Source organism: Zonotrichia albicollis, chromosome 7, assembly GCF_047830755.1.
Source record: "Zonotrichia albicollis isolate bZonAlb1 chromosome 7, bZonAlb1.hap1, whole genome shotgun sequence".
In the NCBI taxonomy this organism is placed as follows: Eukaryota; Metazoa; Chordata; class Aves; order Passeriformes; family Passerellidae; genus Zonotrichia; species Zonotrichia albicollis.
In genome coordinates this window covers 40,023,635-40,035,829 of record NC_133825.1, presented here as the reverse complement: position 1 = coordinate 40,035,829, position 12,195 = coordinate 40,023,635, and the positions used below count along the sequence as shown (strand labels likewise).

The window sequence follows — 12,195 nt, the reverse complement described above, 5'->3', positions numbered from 1 at the left end:
AATCAATGAGAGCCACAAGACAGGCTGCTTCCTACTGATAAAGCAATCCCTGATGGCAAACGCTCCACTCCTTTTTAGGAGATACATTATCTGTGTCACCCGAGTTTCTTTCAGGCAGGCACAAAATATCATCAATATATGCAAATTCCAATTCCCAGCTCCCAGGCAATGACTCAGGGAGCTGATTGCAGCTGAGGCTGATGCCTTCCCCATCTCCAGACTTTGCTGTACTGGCTCATGCTATGGACATCCAATTGATGGTAATGCTTCTTGATTGCTACAAAGCCTGTTGTGCCAAATTGTAGGCAGCAATTTGTTGTCAGCATCAGTGTTGTGCGTGCACCAGCCTGTAGCCAAGGAATTCATTAGATTCCAAGACTGCGGAGGTGAACGGATGGCTGCTGCATCTGTGGAGGGATGGATATGGAGCAGCAATTCATGTCATTTGCTGGGATGATATTTCTGTAGGGCCTTAATGAGCCAGATGATTTGCAAGCCTGAAAACAACACTGTGAAACTTCTGTGCGTATAGCTATTTCTGTTGTGGAAAATCCTGGGATTTCTTTCTCTTGACTTTGAGAAATATGATCCACATACAGTCTAAACTAGTTAAGTCCAGCTTGGCTTGCCCAGATTTACAGGTAGGAATAGGAAGCAAAATAGTGCCTTGAATCGAGACATGTGCATAGTAAGAAAGCCCAGACTGCTGCATCAAATTGGATTGTGAGTACTGATCCCCTCTGAGGCAGATTTCACTGTATTAGTTTGTTTTGTTTTCACCTGATTACAGAACACTGAGTGTACAGTGTTACAGCTTTTTAATTAGAGTCACACACGATAACTTAGGAATACAGTGCTGCAGAGTATTTACAAATGAATTACAAAAATACAGGAGTCCCATTTGTATGTAAATATTTGTTTTCTCCAAGCAACTCAGAATGGTGTTATTCTTCATTACAAAGTGTATTCTGCAGCTATAGTGTTCTTATTCCAACAAGGATGATTATAGAAGCACATGGCAGTGGAGAATTGGCTGGCTGATGCTTCCAAAGCAATTAAGCAGCACTGAGTTGGAACCATCTGAGTAAATAGATTGATGAAAATTCAGTCAAAAAAAAATGAGGAAAAGACCGTTTAGGTCATCTACTTTATTGCTGTTTCCTAAAGTATGTTCTCAATTACTTGTTGTAGATACCCCAAGCACCACAGCTGCCAAAATGTTCCTTTGGAATAGTCATGCAGTCCAGTATATGTTTAGGAGTTTTCTTGATAAGCAGCATTAATTTCCTTTTGCTAATGTCATCTTTTTAATATTGCTGTTTTAAGATTGCCTCAAAACCTTTTTTTTCTTTATCCAAAAGAAACAAGTTGAAGCAGAACTAAAATGTGGTGACTGAATCATTTTTGATGTCTTTTCTTGATAACACTACAAAAAACTTAACAAAGATAAATAAAAACATTGTCTCCATTTTTCTTCTTTGCCTTATATCTTAGACCAGTAACAAGCTTCTTAACATTGTTTACTGGTCACTCACTACATTTTATTTTTAAGTCATCGTGCCTTTTCAAGACACTTGAACAAAGTCTTCATTAAGTTAAACACTCCTTGTTGTTAATATTTTTCTATAAATATCTCTTTTGTTGATGATCTCGTAGTCTCACCCTGGCCGTGGGCTGATGGCTGTCTTGTGGCAGCTCTGGGAGAAGCTGGAGCAGGGGCTCCACTAACTCTGATCAGGTTGTTGGAGATTCTTCCATCTCCTGTTTTTTCTCTCTGCTTCTTTACATACATATACAAAGATGAGCCCTTAACCACATAATCTAACACTGCCCTACTCCTCTTCTCTTGGAAAATCAGGCTACTTGATACCAAGGCATTAAAGATAATAAGTAAAAAATACTTTGCAGAAAAGTGCCATTTTAAGATCAAGGATTGTGTTGCAACTGGAATATTGGAATGGATTTGCTGGACTCTGTATAGCAGTTCCCAGAAACAACATCCCATTACTGCTCCATTATGAACTATGAAGAAGGCTTAGTAAAAGGAATAAGAATGATTATCCAACCAAGCAGTCCTCATTACTCAACAGCTGGAAAGTAAACCCACATGTGAATGGAATACTGATTAAAGAGGTTTTCTGTTAGCTGGATTTTTTTTCCCTGCAATAACATTTTTTATAGAGTCTTTGTTTATTTGGAATCAGGAGCAAGTTGAAATGTTTTTAGTGAAACCAAAGCAAATTTAGTCATAGCTAAGCTCAAATTGTGACAAAAGATTAAAGTTTGACTCGTTGTTTCTAACATGTGATTTTTTGGTAGCATTTCCTCGTCCAAACAAAAAGAGAATTGAAGATCACAGAATTCTTTCCCATTACCAAAGATGCTGTTAATGTCTTCAGGCGAGAGCTCTCTCAGGGCTGTAAATTCTCTTCTGCATCCTGTGTGATATCGTTTCCAAATGCAATTAGCTTTTTAGCCCTTCACTTTTCTAAGACATGACTGAGACAGTGGTGATTTAACTTAGCTTGGATTTCTGGGTTTTTTTGGGGGTTTTTTGTGTGATTTTTTTGGGGGAGGGGGGGTTGTTTGTTTGTTTGTTGGGAGTTTGTTTGTTGGGAGTTTGTTTGTTGGGAGTTTGTTTGTCTGGTTTGGTTTTGTTTTTGTGTATTTGAGCCTGGATTTGATCCTGAGAGGTAATGTTAGACTGTGGAGAGAGAACAATTGATGCAATACTCTAAAAGGTTCTTCTTTTTTATACTGGGATTTATGCAAGATAACCACCCCAATTAAAAAACTGAAGTGGAATGAAGAGTCTGCTCTGTCAGTGAAAATAAAATCAGAAATCCTAGTAAAAAGACAGAGGAAAATCAAAACTTGTATTAACAGTAGAGAGCATGAGCTAATACCATGTTTGTTCTTTTGGGGCTTTATGTGATGGTTTCTTTTAATGTCACAACAGTGATTATGGATATGAACGCCACAGCAATGGGCAGTGTTTACCAGCATTTTGGTATAACCCATCCTCCCTGTCTAAAGACTGCAGCCTTGGACAGAGTTACCTCAACAGCACTGGGTAAGTGGCTCACCAGCCTTCACTTAGCTAGAGCACCCATATGGATTTAACCCAATGACAACTACAGATTACACCTGCTGTAGATGTGTGAGAGCTGGCTGAAGCCCTTGGGACACTTTCATCACCACCTTTGTTGGGTTGCACATCTGTCACTCCAGATCTCCATCATGTATGGCCCAGGCTTTTCTCTGGAAGATGAAGCCTTAAAAAAAAAAATTGGGGGGAAACTATAAGGTCAAATCATTGGTCTTTTGGCTGAAGCAGTTTCTTAGAGCATAGGTTTTTTGTGAGAACTGGGAGTCAGACCAAACAGCTATGTTTGCAAGCCCCAGACTTAATTCAAAGATGTACATTTCACCTAAATCAAAATGGATTTCCACTCTGGAAAATTTCCACTCTGTTGTCAGGGTACCTGTTGCCAATTCCCCGACTTCTGGGACTCTGGCTGGGCCTTCCCAGGGGGCTCCCCTGTTGGGGGAGACCCTCTTGGAGTGGTCTTGTGTCAGGAAAGAGAGATGCACTGGGTGTTTTTGGTCTTTGGGTACTTGTTTATTATTATCTTATCTAGAGTTTTGCACACTGTCCACACAAGGCTCAGCACACTGGAAAAGCACCACAAAAATGGTTAAGAATCTTTTGCTACAAGGTTTTTTAAAGCTAAGATATCCAATTGAGAACTGACACCTTATTTCGCCTTTTAACCCAATAACTGATCCCCAAAAACCCACAATGCAGATTTTTCCACCCAATAACAAAATGCCACCCAAACCCATGAAGAAGGAGGAAGAAGAAGCATGAAGAAGAAGCTCAGGATGACACCCTGTGCCCTCCATCTTGCTTCCATCCACATACTAAAAATAACTAGCATACTAAAAATCCCAAAACCCAAATTTCCCACCTAAGTGATACACCTACACAATCTATTTCAGACTAGTGGATTCTAGTCTATCTTGAAGTGTAGGAAGCTTTCTCCATGAATGAGGGTCAAACTCAGTGCTCCCCTGGGGGTCAGGGCACCACAGAGCAGACAGGGAAACATTCCCTGTGTTCCCACACTCTGTCTCCCTTGGCAGGTACAGGAAGGTTGTTTCCAACAACTGCACGGATGGGGTGCGCGAGCGCTACACGGCCAAGCCCCAGCAGTGCCCGGGCAAACCTCCACAGGGGCTGCGCATCCTCACGGCTGACGGGCGCCTCACGGCCCAGCAGGGCCACAACGTCACCTTCCTGGTGCAGCTGGAGGAGGTAGGGTCCGTGGGACACTCACCCCGCGTGTCTCTGAGTGGGAATCACACCAGGAGAAGTTTGCGAAGAGGGTGGTATAAAAATGTTTGCAAGACAGGGCGGTATGAAATCAGTCACATCCAGGATGTAGCTGGGTGTAGCTGTCTCCATACACTGCTCCAAAATGTATGGAGATTAAAGGGCTATCATTGTGGTGCCCAGGGTAATGTCTGGGAGAAGTTGATAAAAACTGGGAATGGATTTAATTTGGGAATTTCACAGGAGAGCTGAAGACCGCAGGTTTGAATTCTGATCCCCCATCCTTAATTGTGTTTTTTGCTTCCTGCTGGTTTTTGAAACTGAATTTACATATTTGTTTTCCACTGGCTTTAAACCAAAGATGACAAATAGTACATGTGCAGCTGGGTCCCCATCACACAAATCGATACATATGGTTTAGGCATTTATGGGTGAAATCTCAAGATGTCCTCAGCAGGTTTAACTCTGAAATTCGTTGCTATTGTGAAGCTGATTCGGGCTCTGATTTGTGTTTTTATTATATCTGTAACTTAACTTGGTATTTCATTGTTCTGCTCCCTCCATTCCTGAATCCGTAGAAAAAAGTATTTAAATCTTTTCACCTCTTTCTTCTTTTCAGCACTTCTCTATCTGTGTTTAATTGCAGGTGCACAAGCAGGAACATTCACAAAGAAGTTTTTTCTTTTTCTCTAATCTAATTTGATTTCTTTAAACTTCCCTCCATTTTCCTCTCTTACTGGCCAATAAATCCTAAAACAAGTATGCTTTAACACCAAGGGACAATGTACATCCCTTTATAGTTTAGAGTATTCATGGGACGATGTACATCCCTTTTTAGTTTAGAGTATAATTTTGAGTATTCAAGGAAATTACTTCTCACCCTCTCCATAGTAAATGTCATCTCTGAGGATAGAATTTTTTTACATCTCTGTTATTGATGCTTTCCCGAGCAAACTGGTGTCCTGATTTGTAAGAGCAATACCATATGATGCATCATATCTAACCCAAAGCAGTTTTTGACCTGAATGTTTGTTTTCTCCAAAATATGGTCACTTTTTTTCAGTACTGACAGTCATATAGCATTGCTACTATGGTGCTGTAATAGCAGTGTGAACATATAATTTCATCTGGTTAAGTTATTGATTTCTGCATTGAAAGATGAAAAGGTCCAAAACAAGAGTCAGTCTCCAGGCTTTAAAAAAAGAAGGGTAAAAAAAAGTGCACTTTCCATCACCCTTCTCTTCTGAGCAAAGTTTTAAAACAGACTGGGAGAAGGAGATGGATAATCTGTATAGTCTGTCACAAAACTATCAAAGAATTATGCCAATAGTCAGAGGGAGAGACAATCACCCACAGTGTGGGAGACTCAGGACAAATGTCCTGCTCTTCCTTCTGTGAGTGCTTCAGCTCACATACCATGTGAGAGAGCCCTGACCACTCTCTCATACAGGGAGCTACTGTGCATTGTTCTCTCTCTTTTGTTCATTCTGATCTTTTCTGGCAGCTCTGCTTCAGTGTGCACCAGAGTCTGGAAGGAACACCTTCTCCAGTATGAGATGGTGCCTCTCTCATGCTGGGTGTCAAGGAGTACAGAACAGATGTTTTGATGAGTGGGTGAGTCAGTTCTGAGGAGATCTAAAGGGAGCTCTTCTTCCAGTGTATCTGATAAGGAATAGGTTAGGAATTGTTCTGAGGGCTGAAGCAGTATTGATCAGCCTCCAGCCCTTCCAATTACTCTCCCTGTTAGATGAATCTTGACCTCCTGCTCCAAGATTTGTCAACTTAAAGAGCAACCAACAAAACCTTTGGGCAAATTTTCCCCAGTCTGGCAATGACTTTTGTGTGGGTGTTGCAATGAAAGAAATATTCAACAAACAGGAACATTTTCCCAGTTATATGCAAGCTATAGGGGAATAAAATGTAGTTGAAGCAGCAGAGCTGTGTGTAGACTAAACCATTTACCAATTTAACTGTTTCAGTGACAAAAAATCCACCACTTACTAGGAAAGTTAAACAACCCATCAAAAGAACAAGTATCCTTTTATAAAATGGATATTGATTTCACAGAATAATTGAGGTTGAAAGGGATTCTCTGGAGATTGTTTAATCCAACCCTGCTTCTCAAAGGGAAGTTCCTTTCCCTTGCATACAAGGCAGAAGTATCACAAGACAAGATTTGGCCAATTTCTATTCAGTTCTGCCCTGCACAGGTGTATAGCACAGTACAATCCAGGATGATCAGTATCCAAAGAATCTGTGCCACTCCATTTTTACTGAGGGGAAGAGATCAGGAAAGTTAAAAAGGGCTGGGTATGTCACCCTGCACATCTTTTTCTGCAACAGCATTTGAAAAAAGTGTGTCCTATTCAATCCTTGCCCCCTGGAATGGTGGACAGTATTTTAGAGTGCTACACCCTGGTGAGGACTCCTCCTTTAGTGTGAGTGACAGCTGATATCTTTCAGGGTGTGAAAAAGCAATGGCCTTTCCTTTTGCATCTTAACATCTCTTGTATCCCTCTGAGACAGTTTGTTTGAAGCCTTCAAATCTGCAGAGCTGTTTCATACACTGCAGCCTCCTGGCTCTCTTTTTTCATGCCCATGTTCCACTTGATCTGCAGGAAAAGGGGAAAAAAAAGAGAGAAGCTGGTGAGCCAAGGTACAAGAGTCTGTTTGAGATTTGTACTCCTGTTATCTTTCTAGGGCTTTCTGCTCCATCTAGGAATCCACCTGGGTTTGAAAAGAGGAACAAACTACAGAAGCAGGTTCACTGGAGGCCCTGAAAATTCACTGTGTCTCTGTGGTGGAGCAGATTGCTAAGAGGGCAGGGAGAGACAAATGGCAGCAGTAAAAATCTGATTTCACTCTGGTGTGGGATTCAGGGACAGGAACCACAGCACAGTGGTTCCTTGTAGAGCATGGTTGTGCCTGTGGTGATGCTGAGAGCCACGACTGTGCATTCTGACAAAAACACAATGTGAGCAAAGATGCCTCAAGAGAAGCAAGGACAAGGCGTTCAGAAGTGTTCTGCTATTGAAGAAGACACAAAAGAAAATCATCACTGAAGTCTGTGCAAGTGAAGGGAGGGCAGGAACCAAACCCAGGAGCACAGTGAGCATTGCTGATTTCTGAGAGCTGGGATTCTGGCCCAGTTTCTCTAATTCTGACTCACATGACATTTTCCTGTGAAGCATTTATATCTGGCAGCATATAAATAACATTAAAAGCAAACCCAACCAACAGGTCATATTTAAATCATCTAAAGATGATTTAAAGAATTCTTTCAAAAGTGATCTAAGTCACCTGTCACCTTTTAGAATGACTAAATTGCTTGCAAGGTCACTTTGCCCCTAATATTTATGGCCCCAATTTTGGAAAGGTTTGGCCGAGTTATTTGTCCAATTAATCTGGGTACAATTATCATGGTTTTTTTAGTGGGTGACAATAGAGAGGAATCATCAGTATTGCCTTTATGAACTATCATGTGTTGCATTTTATGAAGTATTTTGGAAGTGTTTAATAAGCAAGGCATCATTCTTAAGCTGGGAATTTTGCTCTTAAATTTCCATGAGATAAGCAGAATACCAGTAGCATTTTTGTCATTGCGTGACAGCACATGAGACAATTAGCAGTGCCTAAATGCAAATTTTTCATTGCCTAAACAAGCTGCCAGTTTAAAGGTAAATCCTTTTCCCTGGCCTGGGCTACATGCAGAAGCTCAGGGCTGGTACCTCTCAGGCTGCAGCATTCAACAAGAGTTGTTTATCAGCCTAAAAACCTGAATCCTTGCTTTGTTTTTGGACAGCAACAAAAGAAATCTAAAATGCAAAGTTACAAAGGCACTTTTCCTACTTAAGTTGTTCAACCCAACGTCCTTGACATGTTCTGCTTCTCTGTTGTGGAAAACGGAGGGATTTTATTAAGTGTGTGTTGTTTCTGTGTGCCTTCCTGATCACATGGTGACGTAGGTCTCTTGCCTGTCACAACCACAGTTGTTATTTGTGTGTTGGATTTATTTGTATGAACATCAGACACTTGTGCTGCTGTACTGCTTCAGCAGAGACCCTGAAAGCAATGCTGCTCAGCACAATGCCTTTCAAACTTGTTTCATCCCATTGCTCACACATCTTTGCTGAGGAAATGGATGGTAAAGGCATTCAGGGCAGGAAGGTTCAGGGCTTTGACTGTTTCATTACAGATAATTCACAGAGAAACTGCCTCCTCTAATTTATTTTTTATCTTGATAAAATGACAGCCAAAAATCTTTGACATTCCAGGTCTGCCTCAGTTCTCACTTTGCAAAGTCACTCCACTGGGAGTAGATTTTGGCTTGCTTTTAACTGCTTGCTGCTGCTGTGTGATGTTTGGATTAGACTAATGTGTGGGGAAAGCTAATTTGTTCCTACACATCAGGCCAGAGGCTACAATTCAGGCAATCTGAACTCATTCCTGAACCACACTCTGAGCTCCTTCTGCATGACCTTGAGCAAGAAACTTAAACTTTCTGATGTTTTATTCCCTTCTGCCTCATACCCCCCATGCCTTGCATTTGTATAGTGATTGCTCATGAATCCAGAGGACTCTCTCTTACCATGTGAACATACAAATGAAGTTTTGAATTTCCTAAAGGCTGCCATGGCTCTCTGTAATGACAATGTTGATACATGGCTGTACAAGGCACACTGTGTCTTGGGTACATTTAATGAGCTTGGGGACCCTGCTGGGGCCACAGTGCCATTAACATTTCACACCTCAGCACATTTCCCACCTCAGCACATAACACACTATTGTTAGGTGCAATTCAGTATTCAGCTCAGCTGAAGTTTCTGGAGATGAGCTTAGCATTAGGATTGTTTTGATTGTTGATGTACTGAAATTAAAGATGCAAAGCTAGTAGTAATTAAAAGCACAGTCTGTATTTTTTTTTATGATATCCCACTGTGTTCCCTCTTTTGATATCACAAGTTTGTTAGCAATGATTACAGAAATATGAAACTTTCATCCTAACTTTCCATGCACATGCTGAATCACGGCTGTTTATCTTACTAGCAGCACTACACTCCTGTAATAACACACAAATAACACAGAATGTATCCTCCCCTGTACCACTGTCACCTGAATTATAATTGCATTTTCTGATGAGGACAGGCTGGTTGGGAGAAATCAGAGCCTTTCATGCATTTTTAAATTCATTGTTGAAATTCCATGAAAATGTATGAAAGTGGACCTTGCCTTCCGAATGACACACAGCATTACAGTCTCGTAATGCACTTCCAGTCACACAAGTTGAATTATTCTGCATAATCCTGAGAGGCTGTTATTGATTCCTGTGGGGCACAGAAGATCTAGTACTGTAAAAAGAGCTCATAGCTGAGTTGAGCTGCCACAACTGGCAGTCAGGATGAATGATGTGATCAGTACAATTCACTATTTGGTATTGAAAAAGTACATGTGAAAAGTATCAAGCTATTTGCCCTTCTAAAAGGCACCTTTCTATTCAGTTTCTGATTAAAAAAATTAAAGCCATCTCTCTGAAAGCAGGGATTTGCACAGGAAAGCATGTTTTTAAGTTCTTGATCAAATTGGTAAAAATTAGGAATATACTTTAAACAGATCTAGATTAAATGTATGCCATGTGTAGATATTCAGTTCCAGTAAAAATATCTTTGATGAATTATTTCTTTTGGTGACAGGAAAATGCCAAAGAGGGAAAGGGGTTAATCTAAAAAAAGCACAATGAATTAATCCATGAAACCCCTCCAACAGCAGCTGTATCTGTTTCTTGCAAAGGATAATTAAATTTGTCAACATCTCCAAGGAAGACACAGAAGTCAGTGCATAATTAAAGACTTAAAAATTAAATCTGAAACATGGGAACCAAAATTACAAATATTGAGCTGTGTTTATTCAATTTTTAAATATTTAGATACAAATACTCAAAGTCAATAAGGAAAATGCATTATTACAACTTTCAGGGCAAGATTACAGGGGTGTGTTTGAGAGAATCCTGCTAGGTGGGTCTCACATTTCACATCCACCAAAATATTGAGAGATGCATAAAAGTTATTAAAATATAAAAATATTACTGCAAACTTTATGGGATGTTTCTTGATATACCCTGAGGCAGGAAGCTTCCCAAAGCTTTTTGGTAATGTCCAGGTCTTGTGTGCACTCAAAATGCAGGAAGAAGGTGCACTTGGCTTAGGAGGCAGGACCTGGAAGGAGGGAGAGAGGAATATTTTGTATATGCTTGAAAAAAACCTGGACATTTAATGAGAAAATACCTTAGAAAGTAGTAAATTTCTGATTTACATTTTAGTAACTAATGTTGTCTAGGTAGGTAAAGGGTTTAATATGGGGCCTTGGCAAACTTGGTTTTAGTTTTGAGGGCTTCTTTTCAGGCTAAAAGTTCTTAAGGCTCAGCATATGTTCAAGCTGCACAAAAGCCTTTATCAAGATTGCAGAGAAAGGGGTTAATCTAAAGAAGACACAATTAATTAATCCATGAAAACACTCCAGCAGCAGCAGTGTCTGGCTCCTGCAAGTAATGCAGGGAATTCTGCATCTGCCTAATTTGGGCTAAAAGCTTCAGAAAAATTCTGTTGTGGAGTATTGAACTTGACAAAATAAAAAGGAGAAGCTGGGAAAAGCAACAGGAGGGGGGTTTGCAAGATGTGTGGATTGACATCAAATTGTTGCAGAACAAAACTTCTCTTGGTAAAATAACCTCTTGCAAATGGCTCTGGAGAGATGCTGGAGACAAGAGATAGTGACAGCTGTGTTGGTTTAAATCAGGTGTGGGCTGTGTGGGAAATGTTTGGATTTAGGCTCATCTGCTTTCTCTTCCTGTCTTACTCTGCCCGTGCTCTTACCTGGCACAGATAAAATATTAGAGCAAGTCAAAACACAGTCTCTTTGTTTTCCTGACTTTACTCTCCCACTTCCTAAGCTAGAATTTTTAATGTCAGATTTCCAAAATGTTCCATTTTCAGGGGAATGTTGCAGCCTGGATCTTACTGAGTGGAAAATGTGTTTCCAGTTCAAAGGGTTTTAAAACAGTAAAGGCCAAAACAAATTAAAAAAGACTGGGGGAACAGCAGCTGAACCTCTTCTCTAATTAGATTTTCAGTTGTTTCTGTCAGCATCTTCTCTACCTAGGAATTGAAATCTAAATCTTGCATGCCTTAGAAATGGCTCCTTTCCCTGGCTACACCTGTAGACAGCATGAGTTTCATGGCTATGGACAAAATGAAAACAAGAGGAGAAAAAGGTTCATTAGAACACAAATTTTGACAGTTGCAGAAATGAGGTTTTCTGTCACTCTTTTCATCTTCTGCTGCTACCTCAGATATGTGGAGGAATATTCCCTGACCTGAACCAAACTTCAGCTGCATGGCCTTGAATGTCCTCAGAGCTGCTAAATCCAGCAGGGTCGCTATGGTGGCGCAGTTTTAACCATGTGAAAAGCTCTTCAAAGACTTGTTCAAAGACATCATCTCCTTTTGAGTAAGAAAAGACAACTAAAACCCTAATAATGAGGACCTGGAGGAACTGGGAGATCATCAAAGGGCACTTTAGAGACCTCTTTATTTGGTCTGAATCGTGCACTGGACTTGAGATAAGAATAGTCTTCCTCTTAAAGATGTTCAGAGGTCATGTGTGTTCACTTCTGGCTGTGGAAGCAAATCCCATTTGGTGGCTTCTGTTGGCTCAGTCAAACAGACACGAGTGCCCAAAGCACTGCATCATGTTTGAATCTGCACATCTTTCTAATAACTGAGCTCAACAAAGGACAGAACTCTGTTCTTCAGACCATTTCCCCTGCCACAGCTTCAGTTTGGGATTCTCCACAACAGAGCAAC

At 40.6% G+C, this 12,195-nt stretch overlaps 1 protein-coding gene across 3 annotated transcripts in view; it reads left to right on the top strand.

The window, feature by feature from the left end:
• The window catches only part of SORCS1 (sortilin related VPS10 domain containing receptor 1), a 257,781-nt gene that overhangs the window by 218,612 nt on the left and 26,974 nt on the right, over positions 1–12,195 (top strand). For all 3 annotated transcript variants that reach the window (XM_074545192.1, XM_074545190.1, XM_074545191.1), the window contains exons 17-18: positions 2,960–3,073; positions 4,147–4,318. In XM_074545192.1, coding sequence (XP_074401293.1) covers positions 2,960–3,073; positions 4,147–4,318 — 286 coding nt within the window. The remainder of the gene's footprint in view (positions 1–2,959; positions 3,074–4,146; positions 4,319–12,195) is intronic.